The following is a 20,558-nucleotide window of genomic DNA, read 5'->3' as shown; positions in this document are numbered from 1 at the left end:
CTTCAGTCTGGCAGAGCTCTTGCTTCTTTGTGAAGGGATTTAGCTAGTCATCCTATCACTCAAGACCTGCAGTTAAACCTGCAACAAACATAGTTGACCTTCCGTTAAGCCTTACATCTGCAATGCTTTGTTTATGATATAATTATTTCATACTTTCAAACTTCAGTATATTATACTTCTAGTCTGGTAGGGCAGCAGGAGTAATGCTATTTTTGACAGTAAAGCTTCCTAGCATTGTATTTCAGTACAAAGTTGGCCAGTTTGTGGTGAAGCATCATGAAAGGTGAAAATTATTCCAGCTCATTGATTATAATATTTACTTTCAGTAATTGTTCTAATAGACGTGTTTTTCTCCCTAGTTAAATGGGTCGGAGTTGGAAAATCAAGAGAGTCGATGATCCAGCTGTTTTAATCAAATGAAGAACTTCAGTGAGAGAAGCACAATTTGGCATTCATCTGTTCCTTACTGCTTCCTCTTTGAATGGAGATGCTATTTAAAAGAAACATGTTCTTCTAAGAATTGAATAGAAACAAAAATATATTCTATATTGTAACATTTTATTTATCTTTAAGTTCTTAGTAAATTCAGGGTAAAATCTTGGTGGCCATCATAAAAAAAAAAGTATTCTTAAAAAAAAAGGAAAAAATATTTTTTTTTAAATTTGAGCCATGTTACTATTTGAAAGTATTTTACATCCATATAGTCATTTCTTCTTGCTGAAACCAGTATTAAGCCTTTTCCAGTAGTTACTGGGTAACTTTAGAGTTGTGAAGCTTGGATTTGTTCTTCAGCTTCAAATGTTAAAATGTCTATGTATCTGGGTTGGCACTGGTAAGACAGATACCATGTACTTAAATTGGTTGGATTATACAGATTCTCAGTTTCTAAAATACAGCAGAGTTGGGTAGGTATTTGACTGCCCAAAGCAAAGCAAACACAATTATCTATAGTTCTTAAATAATGATTTTTTTAATAACCCACTAAAATGAATGGAGACCAGCTAAAGTATTTTTATCACAGAGCCTGTCCTAGTAACTGAGGTAACATCTGTAGAAAGGTCGAACTGGAGAAAGTTGACCTGTCTTAATAATTCTTCCAAATATCCTGGAGACTGTCAGATGTGCAGTCTTTACTTTATACAGTGGAGAAGGAGTGAGTGAAGGTGGAAGGAAGAAGAGTCCTCAGGGTGCAAAACACATGGGAAGCATGGAACTGAGACAGCATGCTGTGTTTTCTCAGTGAACCTGAGACATTTCTTCCTGCTCGTGCAGTGATTTCCAAAGTTTTACTGTAGTTCTCTGTTGAGGAGCTTGGGACTTGTGGCTCTGTAAGACACACTTGCTTCCACAGCTCCTAGGTTTCCAAGAATAAATCAATGCATGACATAATGATGACTGCTGCAGTATTTACACCCCTCACACATTTTGACCTTCCTCAGCAAAATGCAATGCCTATTTATAGAAGGGGATGACATGTGGCAGCCAGGGTTGAGATATGTAGAAGCTGTGGAGAGGTCCAGAATCTTCAAGAATACACTTGGATTTCTTTGTGGATCTTCTAATTCATAATGGTTATGCATCAAGAGCTCTCATAAAAGGCCTAGCTCTTGCAGAGGAAAAAAGTTACACTAGAAATGGAGTTATTCCCTAACTGCAGAACTTTTTGAATAAATGTTCCTTTTCTATATATGTCTCGGAGAGCTATAACAATATTTTTGTATCATTCCCAGGGACTGTGGAAACAGCATCACAACCCCAGTAATGCCATTATGTAGTATGTGAAAATAGCCCTTTTCTGAGATGATAACTCCAAGGATACAAAATTACATTCTTTGCATCAGAGATGGGGGAAAAGTAAAAACCTGTGCGGAATATAGTCATACTCATTCCCCTTGTTTTTTATCACTCAGTAGTAAGTAACAGTTAATGTTCTAACCCATTTGTGTCAAGAAGCAATTACAGAAGTACCTGTACAAGCACATAGCGAGCACTAAATTTAACTGATTAAACTGATTTACAGATGTCTTGCTGCTTGTAAAGCAGAAATTTTACACCTTCTGGCTGCAGTGCTGTCTCTTCAAACCCCGGTTCATCACAGACTGTGGCTTTATGCTACAAGCAAATACCCTTTATCTTGGGGTGGGGGAGCCAAAGCTGTGAATCCTTAATTCAGCTACAACTCCTTTGTCTATCTTTGACAAGTTGTTTAATCTCCTTGCTACTCTTTTTGCAATTTGTGAAATGGCAGTTAGGAATACATCCTCACCTCTTTTTACACTGTTTTTTGGAGTTAAGACCTGCAGTCCCTGCTCTGACATCGATGAGGAGGCTCTCCCCATCATATTTGTGGGTGTTGTAATGAAAGAGCAGTGAGATTTCTGACCTTATTTAATGTTTGCAAAGCACTTCTGAAAGATGCTTGGTAAGTGCTAATTATTACAAGCACTGTGAAATGTGCCTCATTTATAGTGAGGTAATTTAAGCATAAGGATGCTGGGAGGTACAGTAATTTTTTGTGTTCACATGGCTTAAGCTTGTGCCATTGGCCCTACTGGATGATCCAGACCTGTTCCTTTTCTGGGCCCCATCTTCATCAGTGCATTTGTACTAGGAGATTGCCGCTATGTTTAAGCTTTGGTTGATTTATAGGCAAAGTCCACAATGACTAACAAGGCACTCAGTGTGCTGAATAACTGGATTAAGTGATCAACTCTAAATGATGTAGTGGGCATATTGAAAAAAAATTATGGTTTATGGCTTAATTTTCACAGGATTACTTTCTCTTGTTCACCTAATCTTTTTATTTTCCATTAAGTAATTTTTCCATTAAGTCTCCGTTAGATCTACATTGCCTGTCTCTCCATGCAAGGATTTATCAAAAACCCAGTGATGTTGTCAGTGGGCATGATGTAATGGGCAATCCTCCTGCGACTTATCTGTCACCGTAACGAATAATGTCATGCATTTTATTTCATAGCATGGATTTTTTTAAATGAAATTTCTACTCCTATTGAATTTCATGTGTTGTCATTGAGTTAAACGTGAATAAGTTCAGGCTTTTACTGAAAAGCTCTTTAACCTACTGAGTGACACAATGCTTAATAAGAACATTTTTATGTAAATTTGCTTTTACTGTGGCTGTTTCCCATGTGTATTACTTTGTATTGAATTTCATTTTAATAACAATCACTGTGATGCATTTAATTTCTTCTTTCTCCCCAGCCGAATGCAATAATAATGATTAAAACTGGTTGATGCATCATCCTGTTAGATATCTGGATGGAAGAATAAGCGTAAATGTCTACCAAAGTGGCGTAATTTGTAGTAAAGATTATAGTTTTTTAGAATTAGCAATTACTGATTCACTCACGCACATTAATGTATTTGACAAATTTTCTCACACTTACCCTTACAATATGGCCTTCACAGTCAGGTATATGCTTCCTAACACATGCAGTATAGGATTTTGAAGCTTATGTAATTTTTAATTTGGCTATATATAGTATTACAGTTCTGGTATAATGCACTTAGAAAAGAAAAGAAAATTAAGCATTTCCATAGCAATGTACAAACTATAGTTACACCTTATGCAGATTTTTTCAGATGAATTTTGGATCCACACCTGTTTATTCTGTCCTGCAAAGACATGTATTAAAACCAATTTAAAGTAACAGTGCTTCGCCTCTATTTCTCCCTTCTTTTTTTTTTCTTTCTTCTTTTTTTTAAACACGATGCACTTCATACAAAAATCTGGTTCAATATTTCATAGATTTTAAAAAGTAACTAGTGGCATTGCTGAATGAATGGTGATTTTCTTTCGATGTACAGATTCTATGTTTGGCTTTTTTTTTTACATATTGTATAAACTTTGTTACACCATCCCATTTGCAGATTGACTGGCGATCCACCGTTACCACCAGGGATTCATGGTTAGTCATCTTTAGTTAGCTCACCTGAGCGAGCAATAGTTTTATGAAGAAAAAACTCATTTTCTAATGAATGCAAAAATGTTATTGCTGTAGCAGCTGGCTCAGAAGAACTGATGTGAACTCCATATAGCTCTTTATCAACAGCCTGTGCTAGAAAGAAAAGGTAGGTGCTGGCTGAGATAAGTAATTATCACCTCTAAAATTTGGGTGGCCTTCAGAGAAGTACTGTTAGGGCTTTCAGAAGCCTTTATAGAAATCACTCTTTTTCTCATCTGTTTTAGAAGGAGCCTGGAACAGCAGGTGAGTGACCTCCAGTAACTAACAGCAGGTTAATACACAATTCAGGGCAATGGCTGAGAGCTCTATGAGAAATGCTTTGGTAATTAACTAGTGTTTCGTCATTTCCATTGCATCGGTTTATATATATATATATGTATAAATTCACATCGAATGGCCTTTGGTAGCTGAAGCATTGGAAGCAGTTTCATCTAACTCTAAATGATACTGGCAACACCCAAGGCAGCCAGAACCCCCCAAAACTAAGGGAGTCTGTCTTTGCTGAAATTACTCACAGGGAAAACACTCTGGTTTGTTCCTGGTCTGGCTGTTGTCTGTCACCCTGGAGAGCTGAGTCTTAGAATTGGGAGAGATGAAAGAAGATAGACAGCCCAGTAAAAATGGGAACAATGTGACTGTCTTGCCTTCGGAGAGTTGCAACTAATAGATGATTTCCTGCCCCTACCCACTTCCTAGTAGTACTTAACATGAGGTCAAGCATTAGCCCACTCCTTATTCCTCATGGAAGGGGCCCAGCTTCCTTTAACATTTCATATCTGTCAGAGAGCTGGTTTCAAGGCTGGTTTGCAAAAGGATGAACTGACATCACCCTTTTAACCAGGCATCACGCAAGAAAAAAATCCAGCTCCAACCATCTTACGTGTAGAAGTTGTACCAGTTTGTGGTATAGCCACTCTGTCTGGGGAGTAGCCTGTGGATTTGTTGGCTACTAATTTAATAGTTTGTTAGTGCTGGTTTTGTCGCTTTACTAGATCCATGTCGCCAATGAAAAAAAAGGGTCCCTGAGGCGTGGAGCCTGGTTGATCATCACAGTGCTGCATGGGGTTCGTGGTGTGTGAGAAGAGGTACTGTACAGCCTGCTTCAGGGAGATCGGAGAATGGGATCTTCCCAAATCACAGGTCCATCACAAACAAGCTTTGGTAAGGAACACCTTTTACTCTTGGATGGGGCTGGCTGAACCCTTACATATCACTCAAATTTAAAGTAAAAAATTATCCTTGTAGATGTGAGCCATAGAGTGAGGCATTAAAGAAGTAAAATCTATGTAAGGATTTCAAGACTTTGCCTTTTAATCTCTTAAAAACTCAAAGGAAATCAGTTGTTCTGAAATAGCTTCACGTGTTGTTACTATCTTTACGTTTCTGGAGTAAAGACTATGCATCAGTCCTAAGAGACTTTAAGAAAAAAAAGCTAACAAACAGGCAAGAAGGTCTTCCTGTAAGCACATACACTTTATAGCTTCCTTTAATATAGAAAGTTTTGATGAGCAGCTGTGTTTTTCAGTGGTTGGAAACAGTAGAAATTGTATCACTGTCTGCAAAATGCCTTTGGCAAGGGAATGTCTTTGTCAAGAAAAAATGTAACACTCGAATGTTTTTGCAATCTTGAGATAGCGTACCCTTCCTTTGACAGGCGTTACCTTTTAGAAGTTGAGTACATACACCAGAGTTTACATTACAGTCCTGTAAATAGCGCCTCAGACAGCAGTGTTGGGTTTCAGGAGATGCCTTTACAGTGCTTGATAAGTGGCAGAGCGCTTCAGACAGTTTAGGTGGCTGCTGAAATCCTTAAAATACCCTGGGCAGAAGCACTGGAGACGTATTTTCTTAAGGATTGTTGAATATAGTCAACTATACATGGCCTTACAGCAGAGGTGGCAGTGTCCATCTTCATCTCGCCCTATATGAGACAAAACTTTTAATGCTAACTGGGCCTGATTCTTCAACTGTGTGGAAACAGTGTTTGCCGCTGAGGTTTGTGGAAGCTGGGCTGGCTGTAAATGGAGATGGACCCATGCAAGGGGTGCTGGAGTCAGCCTCTGGTGAGTCTGACAATGACAAACTTGGTAAATACAATGCATTAGCAGTCGCTCATAAAATGGTGTTTCTTGCTTCTGATGAGGAAACTCCCAGTTAGAAACCTGTTGTATTTAGAGTTACGTTTCCACTGAGATTCTTAAAATAGTGCAGTGCTCTGGAATGAATGGAAACCTGTCCTTTGAGTTCTGAATTCCAGCGTGGCTGACAACAAATGGCAAAGACCTTGATAAGCTTCAGAGCTGGGCAACAGAAAGCTCATGATGCTCAGGAAGAAGCTCAGGGTTCCCCGTGTCTCAGGACAGCCTGGGAGGCACCTGGCTGAGGAGCAGCTCTGCTAAAAAGGACCTGAGGTTTACAGCAGAGGCCAGGGTGACTATGAGCCAGTGATGCTCTTGCATCTTGAATAAAGCAGATGGCCTACTGGGCTATGCCAGGAGATGGAGGGAGGTTATTTCCCATTACTCATGTTGGTGGTGAGTACCACTGATTCGTGCTAAATGTCCACTGGCACCCGTTGTAATAGCATGTTTTGTGTCCTTAGTAAATGGGTGAAAAAGAAAAGGAGAACTGGGGAGAAGATCCTTGTTGCAAGAATCACCCTTGCCATAGGTAAGCTACAGTCCCATGGCATAGTGACATGCACATCGGTGCTACAGTTACAACTTCACTGCTTAGTTAGCATCATATAGCGTCAAAACCAGGCGATTCATGTATTTTGAACTTTGTGTTTTGTACTCCAGTTTCCTTCTGCTTCAGTTTTTCCAGCCATTGAGGCTGTGCCCTTGCGGTGGCTTCATCCTGCTCTGCCACGACTGTTATCACGGTTCCACGCTTTGGTTTGCACTATGTAGTAGTATACCCAGCATGGAAACTGGGTTCCTTTCTCATGAAATTGAACAAGAGATGCTCTCCAGCAGTGCCCCCACTATGTTCCAGATGCCAATCAGAGTTCAGTCCATGGGACTGGACAAGAGCTGGGCAGAAGCAACTTTCCGCGTACAATGTGGATATTGGGTCCTGGGCACCAACTGCTTTGCGTATTTGGTCCTGTAGCGCTGCACTGCTTGCTAATACACAGGTTTTGAACGTCAGCCACTCCGTCTTCCCTTATCCAGCTCTCTGTTCACTTTATACTAATCCCTAACTAGTAACTAATTATTCCATGTATGGTTCTATATCAAATGCTTAGTGAAGTCTATTAAATAGATTATAACAACTCCATTTCCTTTGTTTATAAAATCAGCTATTATCCAAGCTACTTGGGGCTCATTATTTGTAAGTCCATTTTGCATTTACCTCCATTTTTTGTAGTGAGCCTTTCCTCAAAAACATTGCTGAAGTCTTGCAAACTACTTCATCTAGACCAGGGGTCCTCAAACTTTTTAACCAGGGGGCCGGCATGCGGATGAAGTGGCAGGCAGTCATCTGTGGCTGCTTAGTTTCCCCCCCCTCCCAACCCCTGGCAGGCTGGGGGGGGTGGTGTGTGTCTGTAAATACCGGGGCCAGATTGAGGACCCTGGGGGGCCGTATCCAGCCCGTGGGCTGTAGTTTGAGGACCCCTGATCTAGACTATTAACTCTCTGCTTGTCAACAAATGTTTTTCAGTGCCTCCTTTAAAAGTACTAATTTTTCAGTTCTCAGATAACACCACTCACAAACTGAATGGTTTTTAGAAGCATTTCTTCCTGCCCTGCAATTGTATAGAGCCATTATTTCAGGATTCAGGAATGCAATTTATATCTGTACCAGTGGGGCCATAATCATGTCCATGTGAGATAAAATGTAGTTTGAAGGCATTTACTGAGTAAGTTTATAAAAGGTTTGCCTTGCCATTCTGAAACAGCATTAAGTTTCTATCTATAGCTTGTAAAGAAGATTACTGGAAAAGGTAACTAAGAGATCAAACCCATTTCCTGAGGATTTGGTCCACTGATTTTAAGTAGATATATATGCTGCATGAAAAGTAAGAATATACCTTCAGGGATCTCTTCTTGCCTATATTGGATACTGAAATAAACAGGGGGCTGGGCAAAAAAGCAGCTCCAGCTTTGCCAGAAGAACTGAAGTTGGAATAAAACAGCAGCAAGCTCGTGTGCTGGGTGCTGTACTTGGCCAAAAGAATGACCAGTGTCTGGGATGGACGCTTGAGGGCTGTGAATTTTGAAGAGCTAGGAGAAATGTCGAGCTACTCTCCTCCGTTTCTCAGTCACTTATTCAGTGCCCATGGTACACTTCTGTATTTGCCTCAGTTTCAGTGGTGATCTATTGGTGTATATATAGGTAGTCCTTCCTGGAGTTCAGGTAGTGATAAAGAATCAGTATTAGAAACACAAGCAATACTGAACATCTTGAGCATCAGTCTGAAAGTCTTCCAAATCTTGCAGATAGGAACAATACAGTAGAAGAAGATACAATTGGTCGCACCAATACCTTCTCTGAAATTTTCATGCAGGAAAAAAAGAAAAGGATTTTTTTAAAAGAAAAAAGGTGAACGCAGTCTTGCTGGAGGCTTGTAGCCAGCAGTGTTCCCCAGGGCTCAGTGCTGGGTCCAGTCCTGTTCAACTTATCAGTGACCTGGATGAAGGGACAGTGTGTGCCCTCAGCAAGTTTGCTGATGGTACAGAAGGAGGAGGAGCGGCTGACACACCAGAAGCCTTTTACCATTCAGCGAGACCTGGACCGGCTGGAGAGCTGTGCAGAGAGGAACCTAATGAAGTTCAACAAAGGCTCTGCACCTGAGGAGGGACAGCCCCAGGCACCAGCACAGCCTGGGGCTGAGCTGCTGGAAGGCAGCTCTGCAGAGAAGGACTTGGGAGTTCTGGTGGACAGCAAGTTGTCCATGGGCCAGCAGTGTGCCAGGGTGGCCAAGGGGCCAGTGGGATCCTGGGGTGTGTTAGGAGTGTGGCCTGCCCCTCTGCTCTGCCCTGGTGAGGCCACCTGGAGTGCAGTGTCCAGTGCTGGGCTCCCCAGTTCAAGAGAGACAGGGAGCTACTGGAAGGGGTCCAGCAGAGGCTACACAGTTGCTGAGGGCACTGGAGCATCTCCCTTGTGAGGAAAGGCTGGGGGAGCTGGGGCTGTTTAGCCTGGAGAAGAGATGACTAAGAGGGGACCTTACCAATGTGTACAAGTATCTTTGGGGCAGGTGCCAGGAGGATGAGGCCAGGCCCTTCAGTGGTGCCCAGTGACAGGGCAAGGGGCAATGGGCACAGACTGGAACCCAGGCAGTTCCACCTGAGTATGAGGAAGAGCTTCTTCACCTGGAGGGTGACTGAGCACTGGCACAGGCTGCCCAGAGAGGCTGTGGGGTCTCCTTCTCTGGAGATGTTCAAAACCCACCTGGATGCAACTGTGCAACCTGCTGTAGGTGACCCTGCTTTAGCAGGGGGTTGGGCTGGGATCTCCAGGGGTCCCTTCCAACCCTGACCATTCTGGGATTGTGTGATATACATGGCAGGAACATACTGAGTGTAAATATATAGAATAAGTTGTAATGCATATTCATGTACATCAAAAAGAGGTCGAGTGGAAGAAATAAAAGATGTTGGCTAATTAAGGCGTTACAAATGGGATAAGACATTTTGTCTATTAGAGATTGATTTGCACCAGACTACGTAATTAAAATACCAAAGCTGGTACTGATGGAAGCCTGAGCCTTACGCAAAATGTATTGATGATTTCCATCTAGGGGAAATATGCCAGCAGCACAAAAAAGGTCTCATTTATTGGCACTCTGAATGGTAGGCCTAGGACTGAACGTTACTTTTGTAGCTTCTATCGCAGCCCTCATGCAAACTGCTCAGCAAACAGCAAAGTGAATTAGTGCCTTCAAGACTTCCCAGTGTAAACAGATTCCAACCAAAAAGGCTGTACTAAGAAAATTTCCACATTATCCCAAGAGATGGGCCCTGTAGCTGCGGCATGCTATCCTGGCAGCATTCCGGGACTCACATTGACTCTCTGCAGCTTCTGTTTTCTGGACAGAGATTTTTTTATCCAGGATTGACAATACAACCACACATACTTAAAATAAACACACTTTGTGGGCTGCTGCTGGGGAATTGTTTATTAGACATGGTGCAGAGAGGCAAGTTCTTCGCCAGCGTGTGCTGACATAGTCCCTTTGAGCTGGATGGATGTACCCTGAGTTGATGGATGTACCCTGAGTTATTCCGGCTAAGCAGCTGCTTTAGGGAGGGGGTAAAGGCAAGCGTGCAGGGCAACAGCATACAAAGCTGCCTCGAAGCAAGAGTTCACTTCCACAGCAAAATAACAAGACCAGGGCTGGCTGCAGCTGTAGTGTGGAGGGAGGAAGGTTTTGCCCAGCCCTTCCCATGCTGTGTGAGGGAGAGGATGTTCCATCTGCTGCGTAGGGCTGGTCGAAGGGCAGAGGTACTTGCAGCCTCTCCCAGGTAAATCCACATTGAATAATGGAATAGCACCACTTGGACACAGATTTAAGTAATTCTTAGGACCACCACCAAGTATTAAATGAAAAATGTTGCCGGCAGAGAAAGAAACCGGAACATCGTGCACCATGTTAGGTCAGGAATGGCAGTTATCACTGTCAGAGCTTGATTTTCTTTTTTGTTGATACATTAAAATAATCTGGAAAGAGGCAAAATAAACAGAAACCGTGTGCAGCAGAAATGAAGGCACACAACTGGAAAGGCCAGGAACAACCACTATGAAAAAAACTTGGAGAAAGCAGCCTCTTTGTAAACCCTGGACGTTGTTGTCATCAGAACAGTGACAATCTTTGCAACAGCAAAACCAGTTTATAGTCTTGAGAGTGCCCTCTGGTGTAAGTGGGACCTTCGAGTGTTTTGATCTGTTGAGCAGAACTGGTGTAGCTCGTAGCTGGCAGAATAGTAACATGTCATGAAATTCAAGCACGCCATGCTAATTTAAGAGCAAGTACTGTGTGCCATGCCAAGGTGGCAGAACCCCGGCTTACTAGCAGCATACTTCAAGAGCCAGCCCTTAATCCTGCGCATCACTGGCTTATCAAACATTTTTTGATGCACGAACCAACTCATCAAGATGAGGACATGAACTCCATTGCTAACGAGTCATAGTAAAATGACATGCACTTGCAAATAGATAACATCTGAACTGGGTGTGTAGCACTTTGATCAGAGTTGTAAACAAGTCTGTTGAAGGCTGATGTGCTACCGTAGTATGCAAAAAGAAAACAGTATGGAAGAAAGGAAATGGCCCCAAGCTATTCTATTAAAAGCAGGTTTATTCAAGGAGTGTTTTTTAATCATCAAATCCGTATTGCAGAGCACAGAAAGGATTGTACAGTGGGACGGAGTGCATGGCCCATGGTGCTTTAATCCTACCAGGATGTGTGTGCATCCTGATACCAGCTTAACAGGGGCTGCACATGCACATCAGCTACTAGAATATGTATTCCACTTTAAAGAATTTCCAGAATATTCCTCTCAACGGTTTAGCATGAAAACATTAGAAAAGAACCAGCAAGTTGGCCAAAATTCACTCTTTTTATATCAGTACAAATTGAGAGGAATCATTAAGGAAGCTTCTTATTTAAAGTGGTGTAAGAGACAGAGTCCCACCTCTAGATGTTGTGTTTCGATTTCTTTCTAAATGGCCTAATAATTAAAGAATAGAATAAATGGGGAATTTTGACTACAAGCACGTGGAGAACCATAGGATGGGTTGGGTTGGGAGGACCTTAAAGACCTTAAAGACCTTAAAGACCTAATTCCATCCCCTGCCACGGGCAGGGACCACCCCCCCACCCCCCCCGCCCCAGCCCAGGCTTCTCCCAGCCCCGTCCAGCTTTGCCTTGAGCTCTGCCAGGGATGGGGCACCCACAGCTGCTCTGGGCAGCCTGGGCCAGCGCCTCGCCGCCCTCACGGGGAAGAATTTCTTCTTCATATCTCATCTAAATCTACCCTTTTCTAGTTTAAAATCATTACCCCTTGTTCTGTTGCTACACAACCTTATTAAAAGCCCCCCCCAGCTTCCCTGTCGGCCCCTTTGGGCACTGGCAGGTGTTGTCGGGTCTCCCCCGGAGACTTCTCTTCTCCAGGCTGAACAGCCCCAACTCCCAGCCTGCTCCATAGCAGAGGGGCTCCAGCCCTCTGAGCATCCTCGTGGCCCTTCTTTGGACTGGCTCCAGCAGGTCCATGTCCTTATGCTGTGGACACAGTAGTTCAGGTGGGGTCTCACGAGAGCAGAGCGGGAGCATCAGCAACCTTGAGCTGCTGGTCACACTTCTTTTGATGCACCCCAGCATAAGTAAAGCTGGAGGGAAAGATAACGTGGTTTTAAGGCCCTTCCGATGCTTACGGGAATGTACTATTAGGCATTTGGAACACTTCAAAAGCTAATATAATCTCCTGGATTGCTATTTAGCTGCCACCTGTTCCTAAAATGGAACACTAACTTGTTACGGTAAATGGATAAAGGTTGCTTGCAAAACAAGGCACAGAGGGGAAGACAGGAGACTGATGAATATTTAGATTCATAAAGCCAATTTGGACATTGTGGATATGTGGTCTGACCCTGCCTAAAACAGAAGGCAGAATTCTCCTCAGTTTGCTCTTTTCCAAGCTTGTAAGTGCTTTTCCTTTCAAGAAACCCTGCAGTCTTGATTTGCAATGTCTGTGATTTACACTGTCTGTGACTTTTGTTCTAGTCTGCATGTTTATTTCTAACTGCAATTTGGAGTAGTTGGAAGCAGTGGTTGACAGGCAAACATTTATTATGATTTTCTTACAGATGGATCCGAAACAAAAATCTTAAAATCCAGAATTGCTTACTGGAGTATTTAAGATCTAAATCTACACATTTTATAGGCAAAGTCTATTGTAGTTCAGGTCTGAATGTGATATATTTACTAATATTGGTCTCAGTGCAAAAGGGATGCAATGCCAGTTCTTACAAAGGGGTCAGTGTGATCCTGAGGACTGTGTATTGGTAAACCTGAGGAAGCTTCTAGCAATTCAATGTATTTATAAGTACGCCAAGGAAGATGAGCAGTGAGGTATCAGTGTTTGCTGCTGCATTATTATTAAAAGTCAAATCCAAAAGCCAAGTAGGAAGAGCTACAGCTGTGTATTTTCAAGGCTGCGATGATACCAAACAGGCAATAAATTGACAGTATCAGTAAGTGTGCAGTACACGTGGGGGAAAAATAATCTCAGTTACATACTTAGAGTGATGGGTTCTGAATTAAGTGATTAGCACTCAGGGGGGTGATGCTGTGAACCATTTATGAATAGTTCCCTGAAAGCATCAGTTTGGTACTTCAGTAGTAATCAGAACGACAAATCAGATGTTAGGAATTACTAGGGAAGGGACCAAGAAGAAAACACCTTTAGATTTGTGCTGTCTGGGTGCACAGCATGCCCGCAGCAGGTGCGCTGGCCACCCAGCTTCAGGAAGGGCATTAGAGACTGTGAGAGGTATGGAAAAGGCTATCTGAGGCTGTCTGTGCCCTGCAGCCTGGGCATGCTGCGGGCACTCAGCCACCTCGTCCCCCACTGCCCTGAGCTCTTGAGTCACCTGGGGCTCCCTCCCTTCCTCCTCACCCACTCCAGGCACTCCCCAGAGCACTGGTGTGCGTTCGAGGCTTCCCGTGCCGTGCACCAGGACGTGGCATGGGCGATGTGGGGTGGGACACGCTGCAAGGGAGTGCTTCATCATGGCAAAATATTTTGGCTTGAATAAAAGGTGAAGGCAGATGCTAGAGCAGATGTCTTTATGGTCACGGGTGTTACACAGAGAGTCAATAGGGAATGTTTATTCATTATTTTTTATACAACCAGACAAAGGCAACACCCAAGGAAATTAACAGGAGGCAAACTGAAAACAAACCTGATGAAGCATCTTTTTTAAAGTAATATATTGCTAAATTACAGACCTTGCTAGACAAAATAGAAAATTAAACATTGCTGATTTTGAGAAGGGGGCTGGACAAATTAATGAAGAGGTGGCCTACTGACAGCTATTGATCATTAAGATCCACATGGAAATTTTGGCTCAGAAAATCTCTGAACATTAAACTGCTAGAAGCAATGAAGGTTAACTATGGCCAGAGTCCTTTGGTGCCTGCCCTGACTTTCTTGAAGCACTGGTAGAACCAGAATATTAGGAAACACAGACCTAGCAATCACAGTCATTTTGGTCTTTATTTTGGTCTTTAAATCTGCTTACTGCAAATGGAAACTACTGAAAGAAATGAAATGCAATTTTTCTTTGTTCTGTAAGTGACAAAGCTATCAACCAGGCAATTTGTCTGTAATTTTCACAGAGGCACAGGAGAAGCAAAGTGGCAAGAAAAAGACTCATTTTTATTCCCTGCTTTTTTTTTCACAAACATGTTTTCAAGGATAAACCAGAATTTCACAATTTTTGTTAGTGGTTTGGGATTTGTTACATTCAGAAGCCGCATAACGTATCACACAATCCCATTAACTAACCTGGGAAATCATCAGCATTAATTTTCATGAATGCTCAGTGCCAGCAAGCTTTGCCAGACCAGATCTCAGCTTTCTTCTACTTCCAAATCACCGGTGCATCTTCCTCAAGGCTTACTGCTATGAAACTAATACTTAGAATCATTCTGTTGGGTAACAAGTCAACAGATTGGCATACGAACCAGTTCCCTCCCTGCAGGATGCTAAGGCATGTTGGTAGAGACCAGACAGAATAATTTTCCTTCATAGCTTACAAATAGGAAATAGCTGATCAGTAACAGATGTTGTTAAGGTAGAGGGTTGCAAAGCAATTAAGAGATGTCACCACCTGAGACTGACTCAGATGGCTGCAACAGAAGATTTTGCATCTGCCCTGCAGTGGGGTAGTGGTGGCACATGTCAAATGTAATCAGCCTTTGGGGAAAGTGCCTTTAAACTTACCTGTTAGTGACAGCACCAGCAGCACCACTGCAGCACATGCTGCTCACTTTCAAATCTACTTCTGCGGTGGTCTGACCCAGGCTGGATGCCAGGTGCCCACCACAGCCGCTCCATCACTCCCCTTCTCAGCCAGGCAGGGGAGAGAAAATACAACAAAAGGCTCGTGGGTCACAATAGGGAGATCACTCAGCAATGGCTGCCATGGGCAAAACAGACTCGACTTGGGGAAAAATAGTTCAATTTACTACCATTCAAACCAGAAAAGCACCTTCCCCCCATCCCTCCCTTCTTCCCAGGCTTAACAATTCCCGATTTCTCTCCCTCCTCCCCCCGAGCAGCACAGGGGGTTGGGGAATGGGGGTTACGGTCCGTTCATCACACGTTGTCTCTGCTGCTCCTTCCTCCTCACACTCTGCCTTGCTCCAGCGTGGGGTCCCTCCCATGGGAGACAGCCCTCTGTGAACCTCTCCAATGTGAGTCCTTCCCACGGGCTGCGGTTCTTCACACACTGCTCCAGGGTCGGTCCCTCCCATGGGGTGCAGTTCAGGAACAGACTGCTCCAGCCTGGGTCCCCGGTGGGGTCACAGGTCCTGCCCAAACCTGCTCCAGTGTGGGCTTCCCTTGGGTCACAGCCACCTTCAGGCACCCACCTGCTCTGGTGTGGGGTCATCCCTGGGCTGAGGTGGGTATCTGCTCCACCATGAACCTGCCTGGGCTGCAGGTGGGTATCTGCTCCACCATGAACCTGCCTGGGCTGCAGGGGCACAGCCTGCCTCACCATGGGCTTCACCATGGGCTGCAGGGGAATCTGCTCTGGTGCCTGGAGCACCTTCTCCCTGTCCTTCTTTACTAACCAGGGTGTCTGCAGAGTGGTTGCTCTCACATTCACTCCTCTCGCCGGTGCAGTTTTGGTTTTTTTTTTTCCTTAATAAGCTATCCCAGAGGCACTACCACGGTTGCTGTTAAACTTGGCCTTGGTGGGTGGCAGGTCCACCTTGGAGCCGGCTGGCATTGGCTTCATTGGATGTGGGGGAAGCTTCTGGCATCTTCTCACAGAAGCCACCGCTGTAGCCCCCAACTACCAAAACCTTGCCATGTAAATCCAATACAATTTAACATTCTGAGATCAGCATTTCAGAACACTCCTTCAAAAGTAAAGCAACACTTTTAGCTTCTTTCTATTTCGTCAAGTTCTCAGACATTCAAGTTGCATCCACACTGATCCCATGCCAAGGAAATGAGTGATCTGCTTCCCTCTGTCCTGACAGGGCTCCATCTGAGTGGGATTACATTGTGATTCACCCATAATCCCCAAAGAGCTTCAGGGACATTGGAGTGTCTATCTAATGAATATTTACAAAGAAATTGCCTTAGAGAGAAAAAGAAGACCGAGAGTTTTCAATGTGCAGTGGAAAATTGCCGAACCTCTTTAAGCATTCATTTGTAAGTACATGCAGAAAAAGCCAAAGTAGGAATCTCTGTGGCTAGAGAAGGCATGGCAGGAGTCGGGCTTTGGAGGTTAGAGCTCAGAAGGGATTTCTGTGACTTACTGTGCATTACAACCATAGCTTCCACTCTGCAGACCACGAGGTTGGGCTGATCAGCTCTACAGAAAAAAAACCAAAACCAAAACCAAAAACAAAACAAAACAAAAAATCATATTAATCTGTATGAAATCAGTGTGTTGTACCTGCAAACTAGTAGCAGTTCAGTAGCTAGTGGGAATGTGGGTTTTGGTGTTCATTGATGAAAAAAATCGCTCCTGTACTTGGTTGTGATTTTGTCCAGAATCCTAGTGTACATACAGGTGAAGGTCTGAATTCAGACACCTCCCTGGAAGAAATGCAGCTGTTTGCGACTGATAACGTTCTTAAATGCTGCAAAACATAGTACTGGCAACACCAACAACAGCTTTGAAGATGTTTGCCCTGAGAAAAACAAAGTATTTTCAAAATATACATAGTAACTGAACTGCTTCTTGGATTGAACATGGTGCTTTTAATACATGGAATGGTACCTAGGCTGGTATAGACAGCTTAGCTATAAATAGCAAATTAATTGCAGTAATTCCCTGCCACAGGATGAAGTGGGAAGCCTGGGGGAGCTCTGTGGTTTACCTGGAACCGAGCGTCAGCCCTGAGGCCTCGCTGGGCACCTGCCCTGGCCTGGCCTGTGGCAGCAGCTCTGCAGCCTCCTTGCTGGCTGTTTTTTTTACAAAAAACCAAAGTGAATTCTTGCACTTTTGCACAGTTCTGTCGATCCTACAGCATTTAGACACCTAAAGCTTTGGCAGGTGGTTTCAGTTTGACGTGCGGAATTGACCCCCACAGCTGGAGGAGGGTTACGGGCAGGTGCGGTTATGGCGGCGCTGGGTGCAAGGGGGGTCGCTCCCCTGATTCAACAAGCAGCCGGGCGCTTACTAGACGAAGTCACCCATATACATAAGGTTTGCGAACGTTCAGAATCTCCTCCCTCTGGTGCCTCTTCCAGATGTACTTTTCACCTTCCTGGGCAGTTAGCTGAAGTTCCCGTTTATCTCTGCATACATGAGCGGCCTTTGTGGTTTAGTTTCTGTTATCTTAAACCATCAGCTGGCTAAAGGTGAGCCCTTCCATGCTGCCCACTCTAACCATTCCTTACTGCCCACGCTCACCCTGCCAAGCTAACACGTGCCCGCTGGGCTGGTTTTAACCTCCATCAGCACGATCCCCGGGTGGGATCCACCCTCCTCGGGGTGGGGGCCGCTTGGGTAGGAGGTCGCTGATCTCCTCCTGCCACAGGAGCCAGAAGGCTCCTGATTTACATCCTTGTGGAGCTCATCTGCATCGGCACCAACTGCCCCTTCTGGAGGCGCCGTGCCGAGCTCCCGCCCCCAGCCCTGTTTCGCCGCTAACGTCCTTCTTACCCTGCTAACTGCTCCTGACCTCTGCCCGCAGCAGTTTTAGGGGTTTTCACTACGGTAAGTTCTAGGAAGCGCGGGGGGAGCCCGACCGCGAACGGAGCCGCAGCGGCTGCGGGAAGGAAGCCGGGGCGGGGAAAGCGGGTTGATGGGCAAGCCCGGGCTCCGGGGCCGCGTTGCGCCGTCCCGCCCCGCGTGTACCCCGGCGGGAACAACCGAGCGGCCTCGGAGCGCCTCGGGCTGCTCGCCCCGCCCACCCCCCCGCGCGCCCCCGTGCCGCCCCGCCATTGGCCAGGCGCGGCGGTGACGCGGCGGGCGGCCCCGTGGGAGGCGGCGCCGGGCCCGCCATGCCGAAGCGCTCCTGCCCCTTCGGGGAGGGGGCCCCGCTGCAGCGGAAAACACGCGTGGGGCCGCGCGAGCTGAGCCGGGGCGTGCGCGGCGAGGAGCTGCGGCGGGAGGTCTGCGGTGAGGCGGCGCGCGGGGGGGCGGCGGGGCCGCTGCCGCACCGGGCCCGGGCCCCGGCCCCGCCTGCGGGCCGCCCCCGGGCCCGGCGGCGGTGGTGGGGGGCCGCCCGCCCCTAACTCGCCTCTCCCGCCCGCAGAGAGGACCCGGCGGCTGCTCTTCAGGGGCGCCCAGGCGTACATGGAGGGCCCCGCCGCCGCCGGCCCGGTCACCCGCTCGCCGGAGCCGGCTGAGGAGGCCCAGGGCGGCAGCGCGGGGCGCCGCTGGAGCGGGCAGCTCCTCATCGGCCCCGACGGGCGGCTGCTGAGGCGCTCGGCCGCCGCCAAGGGTGAGTGGCCCCGCGGGGGCGGGCGGCTGCTGTGTGGGCCGGGCAGCGCGGGCCGGGCCCCTGGTGCGCCGGGGGGGTGGAGGTGGTGGGTGTCTCTGTGTGTGGGCTGGGGGGGTGGTCCCGCCCGGGGGGGTCCCTCCGTCCCTCCCTGGTTCCTCTCGCCGTGTTTGAAGGAAGCGGTAGGTCTGAGCTCCACCGGTCGCCGCAGAACCGCCGTGCGTGGCCGCTGGGGACTCTCCGTGGGCCTGACCCGCAGCACAGGAGCCACCGACACCGTCACGGCCGCGGCCCCGCCGCCCCCGGAGCTGCGCGCCCAGCCCGCGCCCCGCGCCGCTCCCGTTCGCCGCGCGGTACCGCGCCCCTTAACGGCTTCTTTTCCGAGCAGTCCCGCCCGTGGGAGCATCCCGAGCCTGTTCGTCCTGTGTGCGAGCTGCCGACGTGAAGGAGGCGTGCACGCAGTGCGACCGCTTCGTCTGCCCCAGCTGCAGCAGGCTCTGCAGCTGCTGCAACACCCTCACCTGCTCCTCGTGCTCCACCGTTGAGTAAGTGCCTTTTCAATGTTTGAACTTACTTTAACTGTATGTGCCCTGAAAATTGTCTGTAGCATACGAAGACCCAGCAGATAACTCCCTCATCCGTGTAAAAGACTTGAACTCTTCCCGTGGTGCTTTAGCAGCCGTAAAATGGTCTGAAACGCAGAAAATATAATGCCACGTGAAGCAGTCCAATCAATCTTAGTGCATGTCTAGCTTAGCTTCCCATGTAAATGTTCTAGGAGGCAAAAATTCCTTTTGCTTTCCTGCCAGCTATATTGTAAGCTGGCTAGTGATGAATGAATGCGCTCCCAAGCAGTAATCTTATGTTTTTGTAATCATTGTTAACGGTTCTATGCCCACAAAAATACGTTGAGTGTGCTGTGTGGGAATCCCATGGTTACAGTTGATAATGGAATAGGGTGGCATTCTTTGTTATGTTCCAGAAACAGCAGATGCACTGACTATTTCTTATGATTTGCTTTTCTTTCTCTCTTCCCTATTCCCCCCCCCCCCTTCCCCCAGTTATGGTGATGTGGGAGAGCAAGTTCTCTGCAATGGTTGTTCAATATTTCAAGTCTGAAAGTTGATGAAATAGCCTTTATGGCTAAGATGTCTGTAAATTTAATGAAGTCTCCTCCTTACGGCTGGTCAATTAATTCTTCTAGCACATGAATTAATATGGAAGCTCTGTGTTTTATATCTTTATATTGTACTTTTTAATATTGTAGCTAAATAAACATTTATATTTTGAAGATTTTTATATTATTTTGAGTCAACTTTCTCCTTTTCCCTAGTTGTGATATATGCGTATCTGGAAAGGGCCACTTTATGCTCTTACCTGGTGTTCCTTATGTAGTAAAAAATTCAAAATACTCATCCAGTGTCTTTCCACTTGTTCATGTTAGGACACACTTTTCTGTGTTATATAAATTAGTTGTTCCTTGTGTGCTTTCAGGTGAGTGTAAATCTATTCTGGACACGCAGCATTTTGGATTTGCTGATTTCTGGTTAGATTTTTTTAAACTGTCACAAACATCTCATGATTACTGACAGCTTGAATGGTTTTAATTGTTCTTTCCATGGCAACTTTGATAAAAGAACGGTACACCAGCTTGGAGCAAGAAAGCTTTTCTCAGTAGTTAAGTATCAAAGACAATTTTCTTGTACCCTCCTTGCAGTGTCTTTCTTGGAAGGCAGCTCATATATATAACTTGATCATCTACACTGTAAACTTCATATTGTCCTGAGCACCCACTCAAAAATAGCACATGAAGTGGTCTGAAGAATGGTCAGTGCTCAAGTGTACATCTCCATAAATGAGCTCATTCCTCATTTTCCTTTCATATCACTGCAGAGACCGGTTTGCTTACTATTATTGTTTGTGCTGCAAGAGTA

General features: G+C 45.7%; 2 protein-coding genes across 3 annotated transcripts in view; both read left to right on the top strand.

Moving 5' to 3' along the window:
- Positions 1–3,671, top strand: part of ADSS1 (adenylosuccinate synthase 1) — a 31,836-nt gene extending 28,165 nt beyond the window's left edge. For both annotated transcript variants that reach the window (XM_027779385.2, XM_055803528.1), the window contains exon 13: positions 360–3,671. In XM_027779385.2, coding sequence (XP_027635186.1) covers positions 360–412 — 53 coding nt within the window. In that variant the 3' untranslated portion in view covers positions 413–3,671. The remainder of the gene's footprint in view (positions 1–359) is intronic.
- A 14,471-nt stretch (positions 3,672–18,142) lies between these two features.
- Positions 18,143–19,915, top strand: SIVA1 (SIVA1 apoptosis inducing factor). The gene is made up of 4 exons (XM_055803542.1): positions 18,143–18,302; positions 18,439–18,627; positions 19,013–19,169; positions 19,686–19,915. The coding sequence occupies exons 1-4, from the start codon at positions 18,185–18,187 to the stop codon at positions 19,741–19,743; spliced, it is 522 nt and encodes a 173-aa protein (XP_055659517.1). The 5' UTR covers positions 18,143–18,184; the 3' UTR covers positions 19,744–19,915.
- Positions 19,916–20,558: the final 643 nt, after the last annotated feature.

The sequence above is a fragment of the Falco peregrinus genome, chromosome 1 (genome assembly GCF_023634155.1).
Source record: "Falco peregrinus isolate bFalPer1 chromosome 1, bFalPer1.pri, whole genome shotgun sequence".
NCBI classification, from domain to species: Eukaryota; Metazoa; Chordata; class Aves; order Falconiformes; family Falconidae; genus Falco; species Falco peregrinus.
This window is presented reverse-complemented; position numbering and strand designations above follow the sequence as displayed.

Excerpts from the sequence above, each read along its gene's own strand:
- SIVA1 (XM_055803542.1), top strand. The coding sequence starts at position 18,185 with ATGCCGAAGCGCTCCTGCCCCTTCGGGGAGGGGGCCCCGCTGCAGCGG. Across the intron at positions 18,628-19,012 it reads GCGCTCGGCCGCCGCCAAGG|TCCCGCCCGTGGGAGCATCC; the intron begins GTGAGTGGCCCC and ends TTTTCCGAGCAG. Across the intron at positions 19,170-19,685 it reads TCCTCGTGCTCCACCGTTGA|TTATGGTGATGTGGGAGAGC; the intron begins GTAAGTGCCTTT and ends CCCTTCCCCCAG.